Below are 27,501 nucleotides of genomic sequence, written 5' to 3' on the forward strand. Positions count from 1 at the left end.
GAGATGGATGTATTCTCTTGCTATTATAGCTGCCCTGTTCCACCTGAGTGGTGTGAGACACCTGCCTCTGAAACTGGAATTAGCTCATGGTATCCCAAGGAGAGCTTGGTCCTTAATATTTTAGATTATAGCAGATGTTGCACATAATATAATAACTCTCACAAAGGGAGGCAGAGATGCAGAATGAAACCTACCAGATAGCTAATAAAAGAAAAGGCCTCACGAAGAACAAAAAAAGCTGCTAGTGATTGCAGAGATATGTTGCTCCCAGGAAATTAAAAACACGAATGCCCTGGCATATGCAATAAGAATCTCCTTTGTGTCCGTGTAAAAGTGCTGAAACCTCTGGACTATTAAGAAATTGAAAAGATGCTTTTAGGTCTTCCCCATACGCTTCAGCTGCTTGCAAGTGATAGTGAAGAAAATGAAGTAGATCAGCCTGGCTGCTGTGCAACTTTATTTAGCAGAGAGCCCAACTTCAGGATAAACACACGCGTCAATGCACGCACCTGTGTGGGGCTGCCAGGCAGCTGCCACTCGGTGAAGGGAAGAGGCGCCAGGCTACAACTGTAAGGAGAATGTACAGTGGGAACGGTGTGCTCTCCATATCGTTCGTGGGCATTTTTCTGTCCAACATCAGCCGGAGATTTGGGACCCGCAGGGCGCCGGTGTGGGTCGGAGCCCGGCGCCTGTTTGCAGGCGGGGCCCATCCTATCTACGCACACCCTCCCGAGTGAAAAAACACCCGATATAAACATACTGACACAATTTCTGTACCCCCCCCTCCCTTCCCCGAGTTTGCCGTTCCCCGCCCTCCGCGGCGGGGGGAGCGCACCTGCGCGGCGGGCGGCCCGGGGCTGTGCGCAGGCGGGGGCGGGCAGCGCTCCCCCGCCCGGCCCCGGCCCCGCCGCCGCATGCACCGCCCGGCCATAAAGCGCCGGGGAGCCCGGCCGCGCTCGGCAGCGCCCGCCGCTCCCGCCAGCCCCCCCGGGCCCCTCCAGCCACGCCGCTGCCCCGGGGGGCGGCAGCGCTGCCCCTGCCGCGATGCCGGGCTGGAGGAAAAGCCTCGCCCTGTGCCTGCAGCGGATGCAAGAGGATGGTGAGCGCGGCGGGGGGAAAGGAGAGCTGGAGGTGCTCGGAATTACCCTCCGCCTCCCCTTTTCCGTTACTCTTTGGGGTGGTGATGGTGGTGCGTGTCCCTCTGGGAGGGGGGATAATCTTCTGGTGGCATGGAGCTCCGCGGATGAAGGGACTGGAGGGGGGATGCTCTTCGTGCCGATAAACTTTGCCGCAGCCAATCTTCCTTTCCATCCCCGGGCTTGCTTGGTTTTTGCTTTTGTTTTTTTTTTTTATTTTCCTTCTTCAAGCGGTGGGGGCAAACCTGAGCCCGAGGCGGCTGCGTGGTCCTTTTTGGATATTTAGAGGGGCTTGCAGTATTCCTTTTTGGATATTTAGAGGGGCTTGCAGTATCAAAGCCCCAACTTTCTAAAGCCACTGGTGATGCTGTTTTCAGCTGGTAATTTTCCCCAGTGCCAACTCCACCTGGGCAATAAAGGGTTTGTAAATTGCACGGAGGATGTGTCACGGTAATCTGATTCCTATTGTGTCGCTCACTGTTGCTCGCAGTGACTGTGAATTATTTTGTTTACATGCTCAAGAATGTGATGTTAAATAAATGCTGGACCTGCGGCTCATAAAAGTCGTGAGAAGACATCCACAAGGTGGCACAGCGTAAGGGCGGTTTAAACGTTGCACTTCGGCTCTTGCCTTTGTAGATGAAGAGGGATGAGAGTGGTGGGGAAAGTTTATGTCTCTGAAATCAAGTGCGTTTCTCCTGTACTCTCATGGGACTCAGGTGCAGGAGCTGATCCGGGATAGGCAGAAACAAGCAGGAATGCGTGTTTTATGAAACTCTGCTGCTTTGGTGCAAAGTAGCTAATAGCAGGCTTTTCCTTTGGACCCCTTCCCAGACTACCTCTCTAGACTGTTCTAGTCTGTAAACAGACTTAACAAATATATGAAGTTGCACTGTTGTAGCATTTCGTGTAATGCAAGAATCGTGGAATTCTCTGAACCTGCTGGTTAATAAGCACAGAGAGAAATTGTGCTGTTAGATCCCCTGCAAGGTGTTAGGACAGAGTCATTAAGCTGCTGTGCCTTTCTGATGCTGATTCCTGGCTCCCACTGCTTTGGGAGAACACCATCTATTTCTGCTGCTGGATTGCTCTAGGACCATGGCTTCCCCTTGGAGTCTCCATCCACCCGAGATAGAGCTGTTAAAAATCTTGTCCTGTGGAAGAGTGACTCAATCCCCTGCTCAACACACTGAGACCTGTTGGCATGAATTCAGCCTTGTTATGGTGCAGTGCTTTGTAACGCTGCCTTACTGCAGCTGGCATGGATGCTTTTGCACCATTGGATCAAGGTGGTTTTGGGAGCCTTATTAAACATTCACGGCAGGGACCTCTTGATGTATGGCTGTACTGGGTTAGTGTTTGCTGGGTTACTTTCTCTATGACTTCATATGTGTGTGTACTGGCTCTTGTCTCTGGCTCTACGTAATGCCTTTCCTTCTCCCTTCCCTCTGACTTCAGTCCCAGCACTGCAGTGAGTCTGTGGCTGGTGTGCATCCCTTTGAGTACATTGCATTTATTTGTGTGAGTGGTTCAAAGAGTAGTCAGTCTTAGGAAGGTTCCATTTAATTGCAGAATGGCTTATCTGGATGGATAAATCTTGCAGGCTTGAGCTGATATACTGTGTAGAGGAAGATTAGAGGAGCTTGTAGGGAGCTTCTTTCCCTTTTCCACAAGGCAACCAGTTTGATGGTTGTGTTATAGCATATAATTCTGCAGGGGCAGTAGAGGAAGTATTTGGTAATATTCTTGTAGCACTGCAGTGTTAACAGGTATGTCAGAGAAGGTTTTGCATCATGACGTGTCCTTGTCTGTGGCAGGAGGATTGCAACTAGATGATCTTAAAGGTTCCTTCCAACCCAAACTGTTCTTTAACAACACTGCAAGAAATGTCTGCACTGTTCAGATTTTGATTTTGCAAACTGACCTCCAACCAGTATGTGAAGAAATATTGACTTCTGCTTTTCTTTTTTCAGAGCAAGTTATGTCTGCCTTGTTGGTATCTCTATGCCTATGCAGTTGTGATAGGTTTGGAACTTTTTTTTAATGCCCAAGCTGGGGAGCTTTTCCCTCAGACTTGTGTGCATACTCTGGCCCATCAATTTGTTCACTTCCTCTGAGGACCACAGTACTTAAGCTTCCAAAGGAAATGTCCTGGTATTCAGCAGGAGCACAATTGTAATTAGAAGAGTGGTATCTTTTAGTTATTGAATATTAATGTGATGAGCACCTCTTGCAATTTGCAGCCATCCAGAGATGGATTGGAAGCTTTGTTAATCACAGTTGGTAGCAAAGGTCAGCTGTGGTAAGTCACATAGGGAAATGAAGACATACACAAACTGTGCTGAAGTATGATTGCCATTTCAAAATACCATCCACAGTGAGTCTCTTCATGCATGTTTTGCCTTAAAACTTCGGTCTCCTGGAAGATGGGAATGACTTCTGGCCAGTGTGCAGAATGCTTCATTATATAATGTGTTGGTTTTCTCTACCACAAAGAGACTTTTACATCCTATTGCTTATTCTGTTTCATGCAAGAAAAAAAAAAAAAAAAAAAGAATTTATGTCAATGACTTGGAAATACTTGGTGGAAAATGTGTTCCCTCCAGCCTGCATTGATAACAGATGAGTTATCCAAAAACATGGAGTTGATCAGCTCCACCCTGCATTACTGTGGGGTTGTCTCAGACCTGAAAGAAGAGGTTAAAGCATATGATCTGGCTTTCTATCCCACTGTGTGTGCAGAGCTGTGTGGCCAGATCTTCTGCTGGTTTCTCTCCCTGATAACTCATCCTCTTTTGAGACAGTGATGAGAGCTAGTTGGCCATGCCAGACCCTTTTCTATCTCAGTTGCTGCCCCTCATGTTTCTGTCCTTTATGTGAGGACTGAAGGATTTGAATTGCATTCTTGCTGTGCCAAGATTTTCAGTAGCAGAAGAAGCCAAGGCTAATTTCTGCTTTGGTAGCAAGAATGTATGTGGGCAGGTGGGAAAGTCTCCCTGTTTTTGGCACATCTGAGTGGATGTGGCAACTGTGTGTCTAGAAAGGATAAACTGTATGTGCAGACTGAGAAGTGGAGATACTTTTATCCAAACTGGTGAAATGGAGTGTTAGATGCATAGGATTTGTGTATGATGGGCCATGGTTGTGGGCAGACACCCTTTGCTTAATCTGAGATGTTTTTCTATTTCTAGGGGGAGGGAATACAGAGTTTGAGTGTAAATTTAGGTTGTTGATACAATTCCCCTTCCTTTCCCAGATGGTTTTTCTTGAGCAGAAAATTTGACTCTCACCTTTAAAACTCTAGTATGATGCCTTATAAAAATCAAAACCAAACCTTATGAAAGACTGAGGCAATGGGATTATAAAATGTGAAGTGAGTTATCCAACCACTGCTTGAATCATGAGGCAGGTGGAAGGGATGGGAAAAAGGATAAATCAGACTTGCTTCAAAAAGTGACAATGTAGCAGGGTTGTGTTGCTGCTATTTGCTTCCTTCCCTTGTATACGGCTCCGTGATTGTTACCTTGGAAACAGCTGTACGAGCATATAGGGGCATTTTGCTGCTGTGCAGCCGTGGGCAGAGGTGTCCTGTGGTGCATGGAAAGGAAAATCTTTTATGGTGCAGGTTGATTTGCAGGATGAGGGCAACAAAGTAAAAACTCATTGCAAGATCTCCTTTTCTTGGCTGCCCTGTCTTGCTGCAGGTACAGTTTGCCAGGAGTGGGACCCTGGGGAAAATTTAGCAGAGGGGTGGATTTTCATGGTTTTGGCAGAGCTATTTAAATTTTTATACTAGGAAGGTAAAAAATATCTTAAGAGTCTGTTTTGAGGAAGCTTACAACAGCTGGGTTATGAACATCAGGTTTTTATTCAGTCTTCAGAAAGCAATGTTTTGCTCAATAGCTCTGAAACTATGTCCATGACTAGAAATGGGATTCTTCTTTACTTATTCACATGCATCAGGGAGAAGCATCCCACTAAGATGGAAATTTGCTGGGTTTGCATGATTAACAGAAAATTAAATCTTTCAATGGGTTCCATGTTGTTTGTGATACACATGTGATGTGTAGAATAACTAAAATAGAATAACTGCTAAAAATAATGTGAATTGTCTTTTGTTTACTTACCCAAAAACATTTTGGTCTTGAAAATGGTGGTGTGTGCATAACTTAAAATCAGTTGAACTATCCTGCTGTTTAAAATATACTGTTTTTTTTTCTTGTGCTTGCCACATCAGAAACAATTCAATCATTTGGAAAGGTTTTTTGTTTTTATTAAGTTGTCTCAGGACCATCTTTCAGTGCCAGGTTGAGTCTGTTCCATTTTAATACATTGCTTTGTGGAGTCCTTTTGTCCAAACCTACGATGACATGATCTATTATACTGGTGCTTAATTTTCAGTAAAGACATTTGTCGGTGTAGCTGTCACTTAAGTAGTGTGCAGTTGAAATGTTACAGCTGAAGGCCTGTTACATTTGTCCATTGTATGTGGGCTATTAATGTATTTTTGCATGTGATACTCTTGCTTTACAGTGTCCAAGCTTTATCAGAGATGAAGACTTGCTCACACAGAGCTCAAGAACTTATGGGCTGCTGTTTGTTGGCAATGCTCATTATACAGGCCACTGCTTTTAAACAAAATGTAAAAATAGGGGTTCTGACCCTCCAATGAAGTGTGGTGGGGATTAGGATTGCATGAAGGCTGTGATGGTAATGCTTAAGGGATAATGTTCACTTACCAACCTGACAGAACAGCCAGAGCAAATCCTGCTCGACTTTGGTTTTGATTTTTTTTTTTTTTTTCTCATTAATATGTTGATGGGGATTTGGCACCCATTGATTGAGTAATAACTGCACCCAAGCACTGTGCTCCCTGCTCCCTTCCTTGCTGGCTGTCACACTGGTCTGAATTGGGGTTGCTCCTTTTGATCCTGTACTTCTGCAGTCCAAAAATGTAGGTCTGATTGAGAAGTCCTGCACAACTTGAGGATGAAGCCACAAAGGCTTTATGAAATTATTCCAAAGCCTCATTGAAATTTGATTAAGAGAGAGATTGATCATTATTTTGCTTTTTCAAGTGATCTGCCAGATTTTACAACCTGAATGTTCTCCCATATCTGTCAACTTTGGCTTTATGAAACTGTATGGACATTGTGGTTTCTGCTCTCTTGTTTGTGTTAACTCCATGGGGATTCTTGTGAAGAAGTTTTATTAGCAATACTGAGTGATGATGCTCTGTGTGACTAAAGCATCAGCTGCAGTGGTTTGGCATGCTTTTCCTTTAGAGCTGCCAAGGTTGGAAAGTGTGGGGAGAAACCTTTCAGGATGCTGAAGACATTGATGGAAACCATGAATTGTGGTCACCAGGAAAATTTCAGAGTGCAAAGAATTGCTAGATCTGTCTGGAATCAGGCCATGCTTGATGTCCTCCAAACCTGTTGGTGTTTCTATGGAGTCGTGCCAAGTGTAGTGGAATAACACGTGGGCAATTTCCAAGAAATGGATGTGGCCTTTGAAACCACAGGTTCCAGTCTTGAGCTGTGATTGAAGCTACTGACCTAGAGATCTTCTGATGCTCTGGGTTGCACTGAGGGGAAGATTGCTCAGGTGAATGATTTGCTGTGCCTTTTTCACTTCTGTTTGTCTCTTTTAAGTAGACACGAATGGCAGAGCTGCTTAGTGGTAGGCAAAAGAAGGCTGTCCACCAGGGCATGAGCTCTATGCCAGGTTCTCTTTCTATGGTTAAGACTGTGTAGGCCTTCCTACGAGTGTCTCATTTTAGTGACTGTTTTGTTAATTGTTAGACTTCATTATAATGGAATAAAAGTCATTATTTTGAAAATGAAGTGAATTTAGATGTATGAATATAGTAGAATAATTATAGGGGTAGAACTCTATTGAAATTACCTCTTTTGTAGACAAGCCCCAGGACAGTGAATCAGGCATTTCTGGAGCTCTGCATCATATAAATGGAGCCATTTCTTTTAAAAGCCAGACCTAACCTTTGACATTCAGAGCAGTGATCTATGTGCAGAAGGCTTAGATTTTCTAGGAAAACGTCTCTTTTTCTAGAGGAACGTGAAAACTTTTTCCCTATGATGGTCTCTTTTCCCAGAGAGACCACATCTCATGTTCCAGTGAATGTTGGTGATGATCCCATGTCTATGGGAACTGCTCCTGCATGTCTTATGCCAAAGGCAGTCATGCCATTTAAATATCTGTTTGTGTTCCTGAAATGAGTATAGCTGCTGTGCACTGACACTGGTATGACTGGGAGTAGAACATGGGCAGCATTTGATTGGAAAAAATAAATCATATGCTGATGGTCTCTGTTGGAAATGGGAGCATCTCTTCTGCAGTGCTTGGCCTGGGTGAACCACACAGTGGAATGGGACATTCCCTCTTGAAAGGGTCTGCATTTTGTCCAGTTATTCTTGGTCTTGCTGTGTGCTCTGTGCAGAGAGAAAAATGTAATGAAACTTTCTATTTAAAAATCCAAGTAGAATTGTTATTCAGTTTGCTTGTTTTGTCAAAAGAATGAATTACCTTTTTATTTTCTCAAATTTTCTTCTCCTTCTTTGTCTTTGGAAAATAAAGGAATTTAAATAAGTTCGTAAAATGTATTTGTTTTAGCAATTATGGTGATTTCCCTGTTACTGACTCTCCCCCTCATTAATGTTAGATGAACTTGGCATCTAGTAATTACTGGCTTTTACTTTTCAGCCAAAACTATTTTTCTGGCTTCGGCAAAATTTGCTGATTTCACTGATAGTGTTGGGAGAGCTGCTTTCTACTGGGAAATTAAGTCAAGCATTTTCCTCTGACAGCTTCAGGTATGTGTCATCAAGACCACACTGCATTGAAGGAGGAGGGGGTTATCATGGTATTTGAACTCGAGGAAATGCAGTGCATTAGGATGGGGTTAGATCCATGTCTTCTATTGCTTAAGTGGAGGTGTCAGTGACCCTGCCAGCTAAGCGTCTGTGTCTTGACAAGTAGAAACCTCTTGCTGAGGCCACAAAATAAATTCAATGCTCCATTCTTCAAGTTGTCTATGAAGTAACACAATTTTTTGCTTAATGACTTCATTTCCACTGTGAACAAAGCACTACAGAGCTTTTGTTTTAGCAATTATATTAACATTGGCTGCTGCTTTGTTGCCAGTCAGAGGTTTTTCAAGGTATTTATTTGGATTATAGGTGTTGTTGCCTTTTCTTGTACATGTGATACTGTTAGTCATCCTAGTGACACTTCACTCAACTGCACAAACAAATAAAGGTTCCAGCTCACATTTGAGTATTGCCTCATACAGCCCAAGAGAGGAGCTGCTACTTATATAAAGCCTGAGAAATCTCACTTGGGTCCCTTGGGCTGGAGCTGAGATTGGCTGCTGGATTTTTTTTCTTCTGTCTTTAATTTATAAAAAAATTCATATCTCTTCTCAAGGCAAAGTTAAGTTGAACGCACAGAGTCTGTGCACAGGGGACTACAGTCTTATCTCTGGTCCTAGTTTGATGAGAGCAGTAACCACAGGAGCAGGATGTAGACTGTAGAGTTGGGGGTGGAGGGCTTGTCCTCATTTACATCCCCTTGCAGCAGAGACCTTGAAGATTTAGCAACAAATGAGATGCAAAGAAACAAGGAGAAAAATAAGATAATAAGGCAAACTGTCAGGCAGTGTGACAGTTTTGCAGAAATTAGTGATGCTAAGTTCCTCTCTTCTTACTTGGTACCAATGTGCTTTTCTGGTTCAGTTTTTCTATGTGTTCAGGAAATGATGATGTTTCCAGGAATGGGGGCTCCTCGTTAAAACTATCTTGCCCAGATCCATAGCTTCTGATTATTGGAAGTCAAGGGAAATTCCCTGAGGCTGTCAAAGTGGGACGAATTTAATGAAGAACTGGAAGGATATGTTAGTATTCATAGCTTGTCTCAGGGCTATGTGTTAATCCTGAACAGAGGGCACTGTTGGGAATGAATATTTTGTTTCTAGATTAAATGTTCTTTTGTTTTCTTTCATCTTGAAATAGGAGGCTGTCAATCTCAATACTGTACATGCAGTCATGTCTGTAAAAACACCCTCACAAACTTTCCTTTTGAGGTTAGGGAGCAGGTAGATCTGTGTGAGGTGGGGCGGTGCTGTCTCAGTCTTCTTCCCCTTGGGAGCATCATCTTTTTAACCTTCCTTCAACTCTGGTTCTGCCTTTCAAGTTGTTTGTGGAGGTTCCTTCTCAGCTGGAAGGTAGCTGCAGGTAAAATTCTTGGGCTCTGTTGCCACAGGGAGCTGAGCCTGGTGTGCTGCCTCCAAGTTGCTTCAAATAAAAGCAAAATTCAGGCATGCTGCAAATCCCACGGCAGGCATTTAGATGAGATATTGATGCTGTGAGCGTACTCCAGCTCACTGGCCGTACTTTGCTACTCTAGAATCTTTCATGGACTTGTGTCCTTTGCATCCTATCCAAACACCTTGTCTAGTAGCACCTGGCTGCGTGAAATAGGTGCCACATTCCCCAACAGATCAGGGTGCAGCCCAGTGGTAACTGCAGCAATTCTTGTGTGGCTGGCACTTACTAATGAGTTGGTTGGTATTGGGGATTGAGCCACAGGCCTTTTGGTCTTGTGCCTGTGCTCCTGACTGAGCACAGGGCTTGCAGCAAAATAATTGTATCATTTAGTTTCCCAGAGTGATGGGGTATTTTCTCTGTCACTTGAGATTAGTGGGACCGAGGGGTTCTGTGCCACTCTGAAAACCTCTGCATGCCCCAGTCTTTGTGTCTGCAGAACATGGATAATGACTACACTTTATAAGGTGGTGATGCTCAGATCAAAACAGATATGGAAGTGCAGTTAAGTGTAACTTCATGGCTGTCTTACTCTGCATAGTAACTTCATAATTACACCAATTGTGCCAAATATTTGAACAAAAATGAGGTAGAAAATGTCCTTCTGGCACAGAGTTGCAAATCTATTGCAGCATAGAGCTGGGCAGAACAAGAAGTTCTTTTTATGTGGATAGAAATTTCCCTCTACAGTAATGAAGTGTGCTGTGAGTTTACCAGCTATCTAATCTAGTTTCCATCCATTACACCAAGTGATAATCCTCTAGCAAATTAGATGCTGTTAGCAGCATTTCTGTCAGCCTGACTGTGGCTCCACATCTAGGCAACCTGCCTTTGAGGAATTTCAAAATTTGCCCTAGTCAGTCATACTGCTTCCTCAGCCTCTGGAGACTGCATTTCACATGTAACACAAAGCTGAACTGTCTTGCTTCTTTAATTGTATTTATTCTGCTTTTCTTCCACCCACCACCTGCCAAGGCTGTTTGGCCATGTCTAGAGATGGCTCCTGGGTTGTTTTCTTGGAATACCCATTGTAATTGGCTTTTTGGTGTATGCTGTCCTTCTTTGGTATGATTCCTTCACTGTTATTGTGCTTATACAGGGACTTGTTAGTAAGTGGGCAGGGGATCAGAAAGCAAAATGTGTGCAAACCAGGCTGGGATGCTGGTTTCTCTAGGGCTTGCTGGCTGTAGGGAGTCCTTGCCTGGGGATGAGCTGTACAGCACCGTGTGCCTTTGGCTCGCTGAGCCAGGCTTGCTCTGTGGGGAGCCCCAGCTGCTGTGGCAGCTGGCCTTCCCCTGCTCTTTGGGGCTGCCCCTTGCCAAGGGTCATGTATTGCCTGCAGAGATTCAGTGACAGGCAATACTGCAACAAATGCCATCCAGTTTCTGTCTCTGAATAATTAAGAGGGAGAGCGTGGCTTTTGGCCAGGGAGGGCCATCTTCTGCCACCCATCTGGTTCCCTGACTGTAGCTTGGAGCAGCTGCTTGTCTCCAGGGGCTTCTGAGCAGGACAAGGGGGTTCAGATTCCTGACTACCCATCATTGTTTTGCCACCGACATACTTAGAGAGGTTTAAGTCCTTGGGGTGCTGTTTTTCTGTGCTTCTCTTTTGTGCAAATTCATGCCATGATTTTTAATTGTAAGCTGCAATTGTAGTTCTTGGTTTCAATGCTCTGGTGGCAAGCACAGAGGTGGGAGTGAGGGACAGGGATTGGATGAGTGCAGAGTGAGGGTGCTTGTTTCACTGTTATCTCCCTCTGCAGCTGTGAGCTTCTTATAGAAATCCAGCACAGCTGGCTGTAGGCTGGAGGTGCTGCTCAGCAGTGTGCAGGGAGAGCAGTGCTGAATTGCTCTGCAGGAAGATCCCTCATGCTCAGGTGTGATGGGCATGCTGACAAAGCCCCCTGGAGAAGGGGAGGCCTGTTCAGCACTGTGTAAAGCAAAACCACTGACAAAGCAACCCTTGCACTGGAGGAGCAGGTGATGATGGCAGCCTCTGCTGTTTCAAAAGAGCCGAGGAATTCCCTGTGTACATGACCATGTGCAAGTTTTTGAATGTGACTCTAAGTCTAGAATGAATTGGCTCTAGAGACTTTTCATAGCCCTCAGTATAGTAGGATAATGTGATGTTTTTATTAGCTGTGGCCCTGTACAGTGGAGTAGTCCAGCATTTGACATGTTGAACTTCAATACCAAATAAGTGACATCTAGCAAGATGTCATAACCCCTAAAGTTATGACAGCTTTTCAAACTCATGTTTGGGCACTGTGCTCCTCTGCAAACTCTTCCCCATCCACAGCTTTTCTCATTCAGTTTCCTGCTGCAGCCCAGCAGATTTCCTGTGATGAGTCACTGCTCTGAGCCAATGTGACAGTCCATGTGTGACTCCTATCTACCTGTCACCTCCTCAGCCTGCCACTAACCAGCTGGGTGGGTTACCCACTGGTAAGCTATTTAACTCATTTTGACACAATGAGTTAGTCAGGCTCACAAGTCAGAGTTGAAATAGACCTTATTAGACTGTGATTTATGCTGTGAGAGTATTGCTGATGGTGTTTTGGGGAACATTATGTGAGTAAAGGAGCAGAGGTCCATGAAGAGATTTTTTTTTTTTTTTTAAATACGTTTCCCTCTTTTTTATTCATAAAAATTTGAAGTTGAATGAAAAACAACAATTTGGGGATGAATAGAGGGAGTAGGAAAACTAATTTATGTAGCTAAGTAAGCAAGAGGATGGAGGTACACTGTGCCATGACTCGATGGAGGTATTGGGAGGAGCAACTCTCCTCTAGTGTATAATATTTACACTTCAGTGCTAGAGAAGACAGACACAAATCCACCCATCCTCCACAAAAAATCTCTGTAGAAAGGTGCTCTCTCTCCAGGAGGTATTTGTTTCTGGCTAAGAGAGTAAGTCCATTTTCCTGGCTGACTGTGGTGACCCAGCACTGGAAGGGACCTCTGGGGTCTACTTTCCCTGCAAGTGAGACGTTAAAACACCAATCATCCAGGATAATGCTGTTTCAGGAGCTCATTGATTTTTAGAGGAGGGAAGTGAGTTAAAATGATGAGTCACTGACCTATTCGAAAATGAACAATCTCCTCAGTGCCATTAGGAGCTGGTAATAGATCATCCTGGACAAGAGCTGGTAAAAGGGGATTAAGGGGTCTCCTTGTGCCTGCTGTTGCTCTACCTTGTGTGTGGCCGCTGTTTCACTCAATTTTATTTTTTTTACAAGTAAAGAATCAGCACACCTTATATATAAAAAGCCAACAGCTTCTTGTGAGTGTAATTGAAATTTAATCCTCACTAGTCCTGCTGTGATTGTTACAGACAAGGAAAGGGTGTTATGCCCTTGCTGTGGAGATGTGGCAGTGGTGGATTGTGCAATTGGAGCTGGTGTAAAGCACCTCTCCCTTTAGAGATCCCCTTGAATGGGCATATCTGAATTAAACAGCAGGGAATTTACCAGCAAGATTTCTTCTTGGCAAACTTGTGCCTGCCCTCTTTGATCCCCTGTGCCCAGGCCAAGGAGCTGCCTGCTTGTTCTTTAGGTAGCCACTGGAAGTGTGGAGATGTGGAGAACTGAGGTCTGACCTCCTTCATAAAATACTCCGGGATTCACCTTTGAGAGGTGATGAACAAAATGTAAAATTTTAATTTTAAATTCAAATAACTCTGTAATAGTTTTTTTTTGCTTCTTGCATTGTAGACTAACATTGAGCCCATGGTTACTTGCTTTCTCACTATTTAAATGCCAGGCCCCACTTGATCGCTTCTTTCCTATCTCTGGTACCTGCACAGGGCTTTGGTTTATTAAGTGGAAGTCTGCTGCTGAAAAGACTTCTCTGTTTTGTGCCAAGCCTTGACTTCGAAGTTCAGTCAGTGTTGTATGCAGATTTGATCAATAAAGGTGCTAGTGATGTACTTTGCTATTAAGTCTTAGTTCATTGATTTAAGGAGTTACCAGGAACTAGGGGAATAACATGGTTAATTAAGTTAATTGGATTGTAAGGTCCACAGGGATTGTGCCTTCCTTTGTATTCTCTGAAGCATCTTGGACACCTCTGATCACTATAAAATAATGACTTTCTTTTCAGTTGCTGGCAGTTTGAAATATTTAGTTGCTTTAAAACTACATGCATTTCAAGGCAACAAATTTCTACATGGACCATGGAGTTATGGCTTTGTAGCTTTTGGCTTTAGAGGTCCAGGTAAAAATGGAGAAGTAGACTTTTAATAGAACTTAGCTAAATAGTTCCAAGGAATCTGGATCTTTGTATTTGTTTTGCAAGACGTCTTGTGAAGTTGTTACCCATGCTCTTAGCAAAAAGCCTGTGGGGCAACTTCTAGAGTGTTTGTGTTTTATATCTTGGCCTTACAGCTAATTCTAATTATGGTCTTCTTGCTGTCCAGTAAGATATAAGAAGAAATAATACATCAGGCTCTAGATAGATCTATTCTGTAGCATCCATTTTTCAGGAAAGTAAACAGATCAACCCCTGTCTTAAATGGAAATTTATTCTGGGTATATGAAGTCCTGCACAGAGGTATTCTTCTGCAGAAGAATTATTTCATTTCAATTTTATTTCATCAAATTTATAGCTTCTCTTCTTCTCCAAGGGAATTGGAGACTTAAACCGTCCATTATAAGTCTGTAATTTATGTTTTCAAAATTCAATGATTGTTATCTCTCAGTGTTTTTATGAAGCTCTGCAGTGGAGGTGCTCAGATAAGGTTGTATATTAAGTATTGGCCAATTTGCTAGGAGCAAAACTGGGATTATAAATTACCAGAAACATTCTCAGTCAGCATGAGCTGGTTCTTGTGTTAATGCCTTTAACTTCCTTTGAAGAATTAGAGAAGATGAGCTGTAGAAAGACAGTTTGGATGAAGCTATTAATGTGGTGTGGCTGGAAAACTGTACTTGTCTTACTTGGATGGTGATGCATTGTCACCATCCACAAACTGAGTAAGACTCCCCTGGCATCTTTTGGGGGTCTGGTAGAAGTCCTTATTAAAATAACCTTCTGAAGAGAAAGAAAATATACTCATTGAATTTTTAGGATGGCAACAAGTCTAAAGATGATACAAAAATACTGGTCAAGAGAGCATGGGCTTGATCTCTTGGGACAGTCTCAGGAAAATTCTCTGATTTCCATGACTTTATAGGAAAAGCAAGGTATGGAGGATACATGAGGACTGCATTTGTTCTTGTATAAATCGGGAACTTTTTACTCAGAAAAAAGGGGGATGAAGTGAGAAAGCACTTCTGTGCTGCTTGGCAATGCAGCCATCAAGAGGAGAAAGTTGTTGAAATTGGATTTACCTAGTAATTTGTTTTGAAACTGTATTTATCCTTTAATGGTTTAAATTTAGACCTGAGCTATCTGTGCTTTTTGTGCCACCCTCTTTTTGGGATGTTATTTAATTATTTTCCATGTTTACAGTTCCACAAGAGCTAAGTACTCATCTGAATCTGGAATTTAAACACTTGGCTTTGGTATGTGTCTTTTTTTTTTTTTAGGTTTGTGTTGTTGTCGTTTTAATGAGAGGGTTTTTGATGGGTGGTTCTTTTGGTGGTGATTTTTTGTGTGTTTTGGTTTGTTTCTTCTTTTTTTCCCCTGAAAGCATAACACATTTTAAAATAGGACATATCCCCTAATCCAGTTGTGAGCAAATTATCATTTTTCTTCTTTGCTTGACTGTCATTTTTCTTACTGTTATTTTTCAAAGTGAAATAAAGTGTCATACAAAATTCTACTATTTCCATAATGCTACCTGTAACGATATAAATATAAATGAGCCACTTCCCCTCTTGTCCCATCTATTTGTCTTGTCAAGAAAACATTTAATCCTAATTCACCCAATTTGTGTTTACTATTCTGCTGCATATTGATATGAAGAGTCTGTGTAAAATTAATTTTGATGTGAGAAATTTGGCTTTCAGGTTGGTTTTTTTTGTTACTAAACAGAAAGCAAAGATTTTGTGTGGCTTTTCTTTTTCCTTAGAGGGGAAAAAAAAATAAATCTTTCTTTACAAAAATACCTTCCTTGTGAAAGTGCCAACATGGTTTTTCCAGGAGTAATTGCTGTATGTGGTTGGTACAAAACCAGAAATATGGAAGAACTTCCTGCCCCAATAGTAACTGAACTATGGGAGGACAGCTTTTCTGATGATGCATCCAAGTGTTGCATGGTTTGAAGGAGGAATTGATGTTGTGTTTGTGGTCATTTGTATGGTTAGGTTTTTTCCCTATATGTGGATGTGTGTTTTAAAATCATGCTTGCAGACATCTGTGTTTGCAGGAAGCAGCTGTCACTTGAATGAAAGACTGTCTCCTTGTCTGCTGTGCCTGATCTAGGAGTAATCTTACTGTCACCAGTGCCAAATTACTGGCAGCAATGTGATTAGATGGAGGCCAATAAAGGTGCAAGCAGTGCAGTGTGCCTTGCTCTTTTTTGTGTGGTCATCCCTGTGGACAGGAGGAGCAGAAGACAGGAGGGTGCTGGTGGGGATCTACCAGGTATTTCTGCAAATGCCTCTCCAGTTTCTCCCCCATCTTGCCTTGAATTCCCGTTCTGTAGGATTATTCCAGCTGCTAAAAGAAGCTCATATAATAAGCTAGGAGTGTCTGCTTTATCAGCTCTTCCCAATGTTTCTAAAACCCCTTTTCTCTTTAATTTTCAGTGTCTGGTTGTTACAGGCTCTCAAATTAGTTTAGCGAGCTTCTGGTATGTGTGGAACTGAAGCAGGGCAGGAGAAGCCATGCTCCTGGAGGGGAGGGTTAGGGCTTGCCCAGGGCTCCTCTGTGGATATAGTTTCCATGTCTCTAAACCCTCTGGAATACAAATCTCTATGGTATGGAACAAAGAACCTTTAGAGAATTCTTCTGGTGCAAGTATTTTAGATCCTAAAAAATTGTGTTGTTCAAGCTGCAGTCTTGCATTTACATGTAGAGCTGAACAGATCTGTTCCTTCTTCCTAGCCTACTGAGTCCTCTGGGAGACTTTTCCCTCTCTCAATAACTGATAGTGGGATATATATAAAATTATATATAATGGTCACATTAAAGCACTTCTGTGAGCAGCATAGGTATTACCTGCCAGCTTTTCCCAGTGGTGCAGTGCTGGTGTGGGCACTGCATTATCTATGTGAGTACTGCCAGATTTCAGATGAAATCCTGAAATCTTCTCTCTCTGCCAACAGTGACTGCCATCACAATCTTTAGCCCGGGGACACAACAAGCAGAAATGTATCTGTTTTAACCACCTACACCCTGGAATGCCATTGCTACTACAGCTCTCTCTGCATGCAGCTGCTGTTCATGGTAGAATGGTCATGAGTCCCGAGTTCCTCTGGCCTGCAGGAGGAGTTGTCACCAAAACCTTGCAATGTAATTCCAGAATGAGTGCTTACCTGAGTGTTGCAAATTTGTGTGAGAGGGATAAATTTTAATGCTGGAGAAGAAGAGACCACAGTGAACGAGATGAGCAGAAGTACTGGTGCTGATCTTCTTGGCCAGGACTAGAAGCTGCACTAGGCAAAATGCCATTGTTCGTGAGCAGTGAGGGAAATTCCAAGAAATCTGGAGGAGGAATGCTGAAGTGCTTCTGGAGGAGAAAGATTGACAGATGGACTTGAGGGCAATGCGCTTGTAAGGGTTCCTGAGCAGAGAGAAACTCACAAGTTGAACCTGGTGGAGGGATGTGAGGTCAGATAGGCATCTTTGTTCTGTGAATCCTGAACTCCCTCTATCTCCATCCTGAACACCTGCAGCAGGGTGCCATCATTCTACATTACCTATATGCATAGGCTGCTTCAGGCAAAGCACCAGAAATCCATAAAAACCCACAAAAAACAAAAACCAAAACCCAAGAAAAAAGGGAATAATAAAGTACCTTCAAGCTGCTCCAAGTACTGCTTCTGCAGTGAATAGTTTCCAGCAGCACAAATTACTGCATTGCAAAAAGCAATCTGAGTACTGAAATAAACTCTGAAATGCAAAATAAATTCTTGCAAGCAGCTCAGCAACAGATCATTTAGTTGTCAGGTTGGTGGTGTTTGGGGTGTTATTTTTTTTGTTTTGTTTTTTGGGAAGGAATGGAACAAGATTAAGCATTAAAAACCTTGAAGTAGACTTTCCCCACTATGAAAGCTGTTTTGCAGCAAAATACTTAAGTCTGGTAGGAAGATTTTGGTGTAAAAAGAGGGAATACAAACAGTTTGAGGCTGTTTGAATTGGCTGGGAGACTGAGCAGTGCAACGTGTCTCTCTTGAAGTGGAGTTGCAAACAGTTCTCAAGGCCTTTGTCCCTTTTGTGCCCTGACACCACCTCAGTCTCGTCTTCCAGTGGGTGTTTCAGTCTTCCCTGTCCACAGTCTCATCTAACCCTTCACAGGAGCATTTGTCATCTGAGGTCAGTACCAGAGCACAGTAGCCCACACTGCATGGGTCAAGCCTTTGCCTGTCCAGAGCCCCTGTGACTCCAGATAGCTGCCAGCCAGATTGTCTCACTGATCTGTCTGTGCATTTACTCAAGGGATTTGGCAGGTCCCAATGGCCTCACCCATCTTCTGCTCTTGGCATGGTGATGCTGGAGTATCTAATGTGACTCACTTCATGTTATTCTCAAAGTTGATATGGACCTCTTCTGGGGAGTTTTTTCATTTTTATGGTTTCGTGTCTGCTAAGCCCTTACATCATCTTTATTGGTGTCCCAAACCTCTGATGGATACTGTGACCTGAAAGAGGAAGCTCTATAGCTTTCTCTAGAGCTTCAAGGCTGCATCTTGCAGAGATGAGGCAATAGAAGACCAAGTCTGGATGGAATGCAAGAAGATAAAAGCAAACTGCTGGCTTTATCTCATGGTGAAAAGATGTGAGAGTACCTTTTAGAAGTATTGTTACACTTAATAGTTTGTGAAAGTGATGATTTACTGATTCTGGCCTCCAAAATGGATCACCCTGCCTCCTTACTGAAAGCATTGTAAAATTCTTAAACTGTTGAGAAATAGTTACAGCTTGGGTCAGAGGCAAGCAGAAATAAATGTGTAAGATTGTTCTTGTATCTAACTGTTGAGCATCATCAGCCAGCCTGAACTTATTGTCTGTGTTGCCTTAAGTTTTTAGCTTTTATATTTTTCAGCTCCTGTACTGCTCTTGTGTGTAACTCTGAACTCCATATAGAGTGTTAGTAAGCTCTCTTCACATTTTGGTCAGAGAAAACAGTCCTTCTGGGCCTTGGAACCAAGAACACCTTCTGCCTCAGGCCCTGAAAAGTACAAACAAAAGTGAATCGGGAGGGAGTAAACTGGGGGCATGACTTCATTACCTGAAGCTGTAATTGGAGAATTAACCCCTAATATACAAATAGACCAAACTTATATCCTTCTGAAAAACTCGTGACCACTGATCTTGGGTGTAGCCTCTGCAAGGCTTTTACACTGCCCAAGGTATATCTATTGAAGGCCTTTAATAAATACCCACTTTTTTCTTTTAACTCTGTCTAGCTTCTGTTCTAGGTAGCCACTCCAAGATGTCACCTGGACTGTAGTCCTGTGCCACCCCTTTGATAACACTTTTCCATCTTAGTGGGGATTATTTTTTTGTGCAAGGTTATGAGATATTGGATGCACCAGCATCCTTATAGCTCATCACACACATGTAGCTACAGTACTGTCAGTTTTCATTTGCTGTCAGCATCATTTACTTATTGGGTTCCTTTTTTATATTTCCCCAACACTTCATTCTAAGCAGATGGTTGGAGGTTTTTCTTTTTGGCAATCTGGAAGTGAAAATGCTGTTAGATGGGATGTGTTTGCCTAATTTTGCCTGTCTGCCCTCCTTCCTCATTGTGGAAGGGGAGCCAGGGGTTTATCTCCTTTTGCCCCATCCAGATACCTGATATACCCATGGGCAGCATGTCTGCAGGGGATGCTTCCCCCTTTGGCTGTGAAGGGGCTGGGATGACCACCTGAGGTGGAGACACCCTCATTGTCAAGTCCACAGCTCTGGCCAGGCATGGTTGCTGGTAAGTGATGGGTGGAACAAATAAGCCCAAGCCTTCTGTAAGACTAATGTGTTTTAATGAGGTGGAACCATCCATGGAGGCTGGGTGTCCCCAACCAAGCTTCCCCTGTGCTGATTTTGAGGCAGGAGGGAATAGAACTGGGCATTTTGATAAAAGTGAAATTTTTGTTCTTTGGTTGAGGCTGTGATTAGGGGTTCAGATATGCCAGTCAGTCCATTAAATCTTAATCTTGCTTATCAAGTCCTCAGAGATCTCATTTTCAAAGCAGAAGGCCTGTGATGGTGGCTAAGGGCAGAGGAAAAGGAATGATGGAGACATTTGGCATCCCAAGCTGGAGCAGTGTCTTGGCTGACTGGTAGATTGCGTCTTTCATCTTTGTTGACCTACTCAAAAGACCAGCTACATGGTGTAAATCCCTGCAGTGCTGACTCTTAAAGATCTTCATTTAGGGTAGTCCCTTCTGCCCATGTTTCCTCCAGCATGCTGCAGGCATCAATTTAATAGAAATAAAAATTGATTAGTATGGTCCCTAGTGAATCTTTTAGGGGTTTGGCAACAACTGCAAGTAATGTGTGTGCAGCTGTTTAGTGAAGGGGTGAGATGGCTGCTATTCCTTTTAAAAATTGATCAGTACTATTCCTGGGTATTGATCTGAGTCTCCTGGACAGAAGAAGAGCCAGTCCAAGGGCACATGGATGGCACTTCTCAAGTAGACTAGGAAAACAGCTTACTGTCTGGGACAAGGAAGTTTATTCTTGGTCCCATGTTGTATTTTAACCTTTTTTCTCTAACAGCTTTCCCTACAGTCATGCTTTTTTTGGGTTATGGGAGTCCCCAGTGTTTAGCACCTAGTGGAAGCTGTAAATGGCACTGTGGCTGAACAGATCTAGCACATGTCAATGTTCTGTATTTGCCTAGAAGCATACAGTGCATCTCCCGGGCATAATTCCCACTGTAGTGGATGCAGGCAGGATGACACCACACCAAGGAGCTTTTCTTTTGCTCATTCTGATATTGTATTTAGTTGGTTTGTGATAAATGGATTGATCAAAGTCTATATTGGCTGAGTGAGAAAAGCAGTGTATCTACAAGTGGCTCCTATCCTTCTTTCCTGTTGCTCTTCATTCACAAAAGTCCCTGTGCTTTGCTAGTTCCCCCTCAGCTATGAATGTATCTGTACTATTAAATGAGAAGGACAGGCAAGCTGTGGTGAGGTTATGAGGACCTTGCCTAAGGAAGAAATGTGCCTACAAACCAGAACCAGTCCCTCTGCACTGGTTTATGGCATCAAATGCTATCACACAGCTCATTTTGTCAGCAGGAGGTCAGAAGGGGTGACCAGTAAACAGCCACCTCTGTCATGTATTTCCCTTCTTTGTCACCTCTGTCCCCTCCTGAAAGCTAAGCTTGGCTTTTTCTTTGTAATAAAAGCTGATTAGGGGAACAAGATGTCAGGGAGGGTTTTCAAGTCCAGATTGCTTGGTATATAGCCAGGTATCCACAGGCTAATAGGTCTCATATTGTACATTCCCTTTGCTGAGCACACTGTGGCTGCAGAGCCTCTTCTCTCAAGAAGTGCTGGCTTTTGGGAGCCTTTAGCTGAATGCTTATCCCAGGCAGTGCCAGGCTGAGTTAGGGATTGACCCTAAAACGCTGTGTGCAGTAACTGTAATCTCTCCATCTTATGTTGGAAGTCTGTGACCTAGCACTGAAAAGTAGCAGAGTTTGGACTGGTGGGTTGTTGTTGCTGTTTTTGAGGGGGTTTGGGTTTTTGTTTGGTTTTTATATGGATGGCCCATCAATGGTCAGGATGCTGTGGGGCCGGGCATGTTGCCTGGTAAGCGTTGCTCCTAAATCCTAGGAAGTGCAGTTACAAGTAGGCTGGGCTATAGAGTTTCTATTACAGCTACAAGGAGGTTGTACAGCTTCTGAGCTTGCTGGTGGAGATGCCTGACTCTGCAGGGGTGGTGGGTGAGGCTAGGGGACAGTGCCCAGGGTTTTGGTGTGTGAGTTCCAGTGCCTGCACCCAGCCCTGGGGTTGGCTTTCCCTTCTTGGTGCATGTGTTGATGTCTGGCATTTATTAGGAGCTTGTCCTTCAGCCCTGTGTCACTGAATCTCTTGTGAAGGGTTTAATGTGGGAGGAAGGGATGTCTTTGGTCTTGTGATTGAGATTTGTTGCTTTGAGCCAACAGCAGAAGAACCTCATTGGAACTGGAGGAAGCAAGAGTGGGATAGAATTTACTGGCAGAGTACGGTTGTTGTGACGCACACAGAGAGGGAGATAGACACACACCTGACTCCAAGTTGGATGAGCAGGAAAAGAAGCTCTTCTTTATTTACATAACATGTCTACTTATGGAAATCTAACAATGAGCACGGATTGGACAGCGATGAAGAGACCTCTGACTCCATTGGTTCCAGCACAAGTCCATCAATCCTCTCTTCCTCCAAAGAGGAATGCAAACAATCCTTATTATCAGGAAAGAGTGTGAGGAAGTGTAAAAGAATATGTCATCATCAGAAGGCCAGAAACACCAGGGCAACATCAGAGTGTTTGCTTTGCTGCCAAGATTAGCTGTTGAGGAAAGTCCAAGCCAAATGTCTCAGGAAAAATGACCCAGTAATGGACCTTGCTGAAGGGGCAGCAGCCTTGAAGGGACAGTCACAGCTGGTGCTTCCCATCCTTAGCATGGCATGGAAGCAGTTTTTTATTGCTGTTTGGTATCTCCTGCAGAAGACTGCAGCAAACTATTCCTTGCTATTCTCTTGGGGGTTTTGTGACTGTTAATAATTAATTTCCCTCTTTTCAGGATATTTTGGTGCATGGTGGAGTTTTTTTTCACAAATCTCAGTCCCTTGCCACCTTCACATCCTGTCGAAGCTTATTTAATAACATACAAATATCTGCACAGAACAGGGCTGCTGGCTTTTGGATGATGACTGTATTAGCTGTGCTGCTGACAGCTTCTTGCATTTTGTGCTGGAGGATCACTTAAACAATGAAATAAGCCCCTGGGGAAAGAGGTAGGAAGGCCGCTCTTTGATATTTAAAGCTTGATTGCACAAGGAGGACACGAAAAAATCAAGCCCCTTGGGAAGGTGCCAGGCATGAAGCCCACACAGAAAAGAATGCTGGAGATGCCTGTGCCATGTGCTGGCTGCCCCTATCACTCTGTTGGGTGCCTTTGCAGTGACTGTGAGCATGACCCCTGGACGATGCTGTGGGAATGAAATTGCTGTGAAGTGCAGCAGTCTGGTCCTCTGGTTGTGGCTTGCCAGGATTTCCTGAGAGATTTGCTTTACCAGATCAGGCTTCTGGGTGTTAAGCACAACAACCCATAGTAGGTGGTATCTGAAATAGCTAATCTAGTTATGTCAAGATACATAATGTGTTCATCTGTTGAACCTCTTATTTGCACCAGTGGCTGACGGTCACTCTATACCAGAAAACATATTTCAGAATTAGTGAGTATTTAGAAGACGGAAGAAGAATTAATGACATGCTAAAGCTTTTCTGAAGTGAAAGACAGGGAATCTAGCCCAGAAAGGAGATAAATAAGAAAAGATATCAGTAAATGTGTACCACAATGGCCAGTCTGGGGAAGAACAAATTGGAGGAGTGTTCAGTTACTCTATTTTTTTTCACTTACTCTATTTTCAGTTACTCTATCAGTTCTTCATGCCCATGAGCTGAGATGTGACACTACACAGAGCTGCCACCAGCCTGTTCAGTGCAGTGCATCATCCCCTGCTATTTGGGGGTGAGCTGTTTGCAGTAACAGAGATGCTAAGAAATGGCATTGCTATATATGGCAACAGAGCAGTTCTGTGCATGGTGTCATCTTTGTCTTTCCCCTCTTAATGATATCTGTAACAAGGAAGGAAGGATAGAGCTTTTTGCTCCAAATAGAGAAGAAGGCCTGGATAGCTTCCTCTATCAGCAGCATGAAAGGCCTTCATTCTTCAGAGCCTGGTAAATCTTCCATGCAGATCAGTGAAATGGCTTCGGGTGATTGACATGTGACAAGCCTGATCTCTGTGGCTGAGAGGTTCACACGATGTTCCATCCATTCAACTGATCCATTCCTGGGCCCATGTCTCATACATCCCTTAGATCACTCACAGGCAGAGAACAACTTCTGTGCTCTTTGTTTTCGCTATTTAGGATTTTTTTTCTGCATGGAGTTAAATGAATCTCCTTCTAAGAAAGGAAAATACATCAAGATGAGTAAGGAGTGTGCTGCAAACCAAATATTCTTGGGAATACCTTCCTAGGAGTGGCAGGTTTGTCATTACTGACCATTTGGATTGACAAAAGAGCCAACTACTGAATCATGCAGTGTGTGGCTAAAAAGAGCAACATTGCTTTGTTGCTGTACACCTGATCTTATGTAGTGTGGCCAGAGACAGAAATAACATTTTCGTGGTAAATTAATTTCAAAACTTCGAGGTACTAGTTTTACTGTAAATTATAAAATAAAAAAAACCCATAGAAAGTGAATACAGACGCATGACTTCTAATGTAAATAGGTGTGTGTAAATACTGGAATTTAGGCATTCATTATGTTTAAACTGAATTCAATCTACCTAGCATGCTGAGTCTAATTTCTAACATTGCTGGCTTCTCAGTATTTCTGCTGTGTCTTATTACCAAGAAAATTTTCAAAGCAGTGGGATGCATCTTATAGGTAGGATGTGCGGAGCTGGAGAGATTTGTCTAGGTTGCAAAGCTGTAATAGGACCTGATTTCTGATGGTGTAATAGACCATATGACCTTCCTTGCAGGCATGAGAGACCCCCTTTACAGCCAGAAGCTTTGCAGCTTCTGGGATTTTTGTGCAAGGAGGTTTTGCTGTTCTTATGATCTGGGGACAGATTTTTTGGCTGGAGTAGTTTGAAGTGGTATGGCAACTCAGTCTTTTCCCAACTGCTGTTCTCAGGCTGTGAGTTTGCTTTTTTTTCTGTTCTACAGAGCTTGGGCTTAGAAATGTCTCCTCACTGAAATAAAAGGTGATCTTGAAACTTTATGGCAGGCTCATCATTTCTCAGAGTATGACTGCTATAATAGTCATCAAAGCACTAAAGAAACTGTGGCAGCTTTACTTTAACTCCTACTAGTCACTGAACTGTAATCCTAGTTTTACAGCAGTATAAAAAGTGTCATTAAGCTGATCATAAATCACTTGGCTTGCTGGGAAAGCTGTTAGGACCATTCTGGTCCCACAGAAGAGGTACTTGGTTTGTGATGACAAGCTTAAATGCAGGTGTGAAAAAAATAACCCAGTGCAGTGCAAGCAAGATGTTGGTATTGGCTGGGAGGGCTCAGTCCTGGCAAACCTGGAGCTGAAAAGAAGCAATTTAATCAAAGTGGATGTGTTTATGAATCTCTGCTGGGCTTTGCTGTTTCTGGGTGTCTCTGAGATGACTTCTGCCATGAACGGGGTGACTCACCTGGTGCTGCCTGCATGCAGCAGTGTGCTTCAGTGGCCACTTGATTTTTCCTGTACAAAACTGTATTTCTACCCTCCTATCACTCTACCCTTGGCACAGAATAAGATGTTTCAGGTGCATGCTGAAGATGTGTAGTGTTCACCACATCTCCTGGAGCCACTGCTGCAGCACTGAGCAGTGCTGTGCAACTTGCCTGCAATGGGATTGTCTTGTTATCTGTCACCGGTGTGTGACCCCTTTAGTACTGCAAATTTCAGTGCTAAAAGCTACCAATTAGATAAATGGTGTGTTCAGAGCTGGGAATTAATTTGAAGTAGATGATTTTATGCTCACAAATTCACAGCCTTAACAAATACCAGTGTTCTTACCATTCAGCCTTTTGCTGTATAGGGGATGATTTGTGACCTCTAACCTGTGTGCCTGGCCCAGAAATGGCAGGTGCTTGCTGAGTTCTGTGGGCTAACATGTCTGAAGATCATGAATTAAGTAAATTGTATGTGGATTAAAATAACATGCCTACTCCAGGAAGTGGAGGACAAGGAGGGTTTTGGGTTTTTCTCCCCACAGCTCAAGTCTATTAGGCAGGGCTGCTGGAGTGCTACACACTTTGCTTCCATCCCAGAAATTCATCTTTCTCTGTGCATGAGTTACTCTGCTATATTTAAAATGGGTCTTCAAATCGGTTTGTGCTAAATTGCTGCAAAATCCTGTGTGGATGCTCTTCAGTTGATTTAATCTTGGTTTATGTTGATTTAGTTTCTTGCCAACTTTTTGCTAAATCCATTTGAGACAGAGTTAAATCAACTTATGAGTGTCCTTGCAATTTAATTAAATCGACTGATGTAGCTAATGTAACTGATTGTAATTAAAAGCAAGCGGCTTTTATATGAAGACAAGCCCTGAGGGGGTTCAGGAAATCCCATCTCATGTTCCCATTAGCCCCTACAAGGAGTTTGCTCACAGTTTACCATCTCTGCCTCTGATCCTTGTCCCAGAGCAGAACTTTGCTATGTTGGGCTGTGCCTTGTGTTTACAATAAACTCTGTCCCTGGTGGCTCAGCCTCATGGCTCTGCCCCACTGCTGCCATCCTTTTCTTGGGTGACCACGTGCCCACAGCCTGGTGGAGAATGGCACTGGCTTGCTTGCTGCCCTAGATAAATAATAACCTGCTCAGGTAGTCATGATGAAGTCGGTCACTATGAATTCAGTCATTCTGAATACTGACTTTTGCCTAGAAATGCATTGCTTTTTCTTGTTCTAGCCCTCCAGCTGGAGGCAGTGGTGTGTAATGATGTAATATTCCAAAAAAATCCAGGTCCCATGCCCCAAGGGCTGCTGTTGATCTCCAGCAAGGAGTCTTGCCATTTAAGGAAGCAAAGATCCTGTGTTGACACAAATTTCTCTCGTTTTGAACGGTAGAAGAGAGGACCAGATGAGAGAGCAGCCAGAGCAGGCTGTAGCATCCCTTCCCCCCTGGAAAGGATGCTGGCATTGCATGGGCTAACTGCAGTGACAGCAGCAAAGGAGTATCCTTCTCCTTCCACTCCCTGCTACTAATGTCCCCAAGAGTCTGGGTGGCAGAGGATGAGCAAGGGAGACACCATTTATGACCACGCAAACCTTTAATTTTCTGGGTTTTTTTTTATTTTTATTTTTTCCCTGCTCTGTTTCTAGCTCAGTTCACATATTAAGAAAACGTTAATAGCCTCTGATGATAGTTTCATGCTCTGTTTACATCCTTCCTAATGGGAGCACTCTCTCAATGAGTTGAGGTTCCATGTGCAGACATGCCACTCAGTGACAAGCCCACAAACAGAGAAGCCCACAGGGACTTGTGGGGTTGTTCATGCCCTGGTACTCAAGGCTGATCCCATGATCCTCTCCTCTGAAAGGAGGTTGCTCACAGTTTACTATCTCTGCTTCTTATCCTTGTCTTTAAGGGACTTCAGAAATCATCTTTGGGCCCTGAGGACTCAGACTGGGCTCTTGCTCTGCCTCTGCTGGATTCATGTGTGATGGAGATTCTTTCTCAAGAGGCATCAAACCTTCATGAGGTCCACATTGCAAAGGGCTTCTAGGCTCTTTTTCCCCTCTGTCATCTCCCTCTTCTTTCAGTCTGGAGCAACCCTGAATCTTTATTGTGCCCTATTATCTTTCTTTGCAGCTATATCATGCCTGCAAAAGCAGTGGGAGAGTGACACTGGGGCTTAGTGGGCTAAGCAAAGTCATTGGCCCAAGAGGCAACAAAAGAGGCAAGTGGCTAAGGAGAAACCCTGAATGCAGAGAGTTTTGAGGTGCATCCATGGCCAAGGAATAGGAACTCGGATCAGGTGGTGAGGTGGAAGCCAGCAGAACTTCAAGAGCATCAGTGGGAGGGGATTTGTGGACATAAAGGGAAGTGACTGGCTTAAAAAAAACCCACAAAAACTTGTGTGATTATTTGTAGAGGGATGTGGCGGACATGCTCAAACCACCTTTTCTAGGACGGAGTTACTGGTGGAAACAGAGGACATCTTAAAACAGCTGATTGTAAAAT

At 43.5% G+C, this 27,501-nt stretch overlaps 1 protein-coding gene across 1 annotated transcript in view; it reads left to right on the top strand.

The window, feature by feature from the left end:
• Positions 1–1,013: 1,013 nt before the first annotated feature.
• GRIP2 (glutamate receptor interacting protein 2) overlaps positions 1,014–27,501 on the top strand; it is a 271,200-nt gene continuing 244,712 nt past the window's right edge. The window contains exon 1 of the mRNA XM_088171424.1: positions 1,014–1,099. Within this exon, the coding sequence (XP_088027550.1) occupies positions 1,045–1,099 (55 nt within the window). The 5' untranslated portion in view covers positions 1,014–1,044. The remainder of the gene's footprint in view (positions 1,100–27,501) is intronic.

The sequence above is a fragment of the Sturnus vulgaris genome, chromosome 11, assembly GCF_052056855.1.
Source record: "Sturnus vulgaris isolate bStuVul1 chromosome 11, bStuVul1.hap1, whole genome shotgun sequence".
NCBI lineage: Eukaryota > Metazoa > Chordata > Aves > Passeriformes > Sturnidae > Sturnus > Sturnus vulgaris.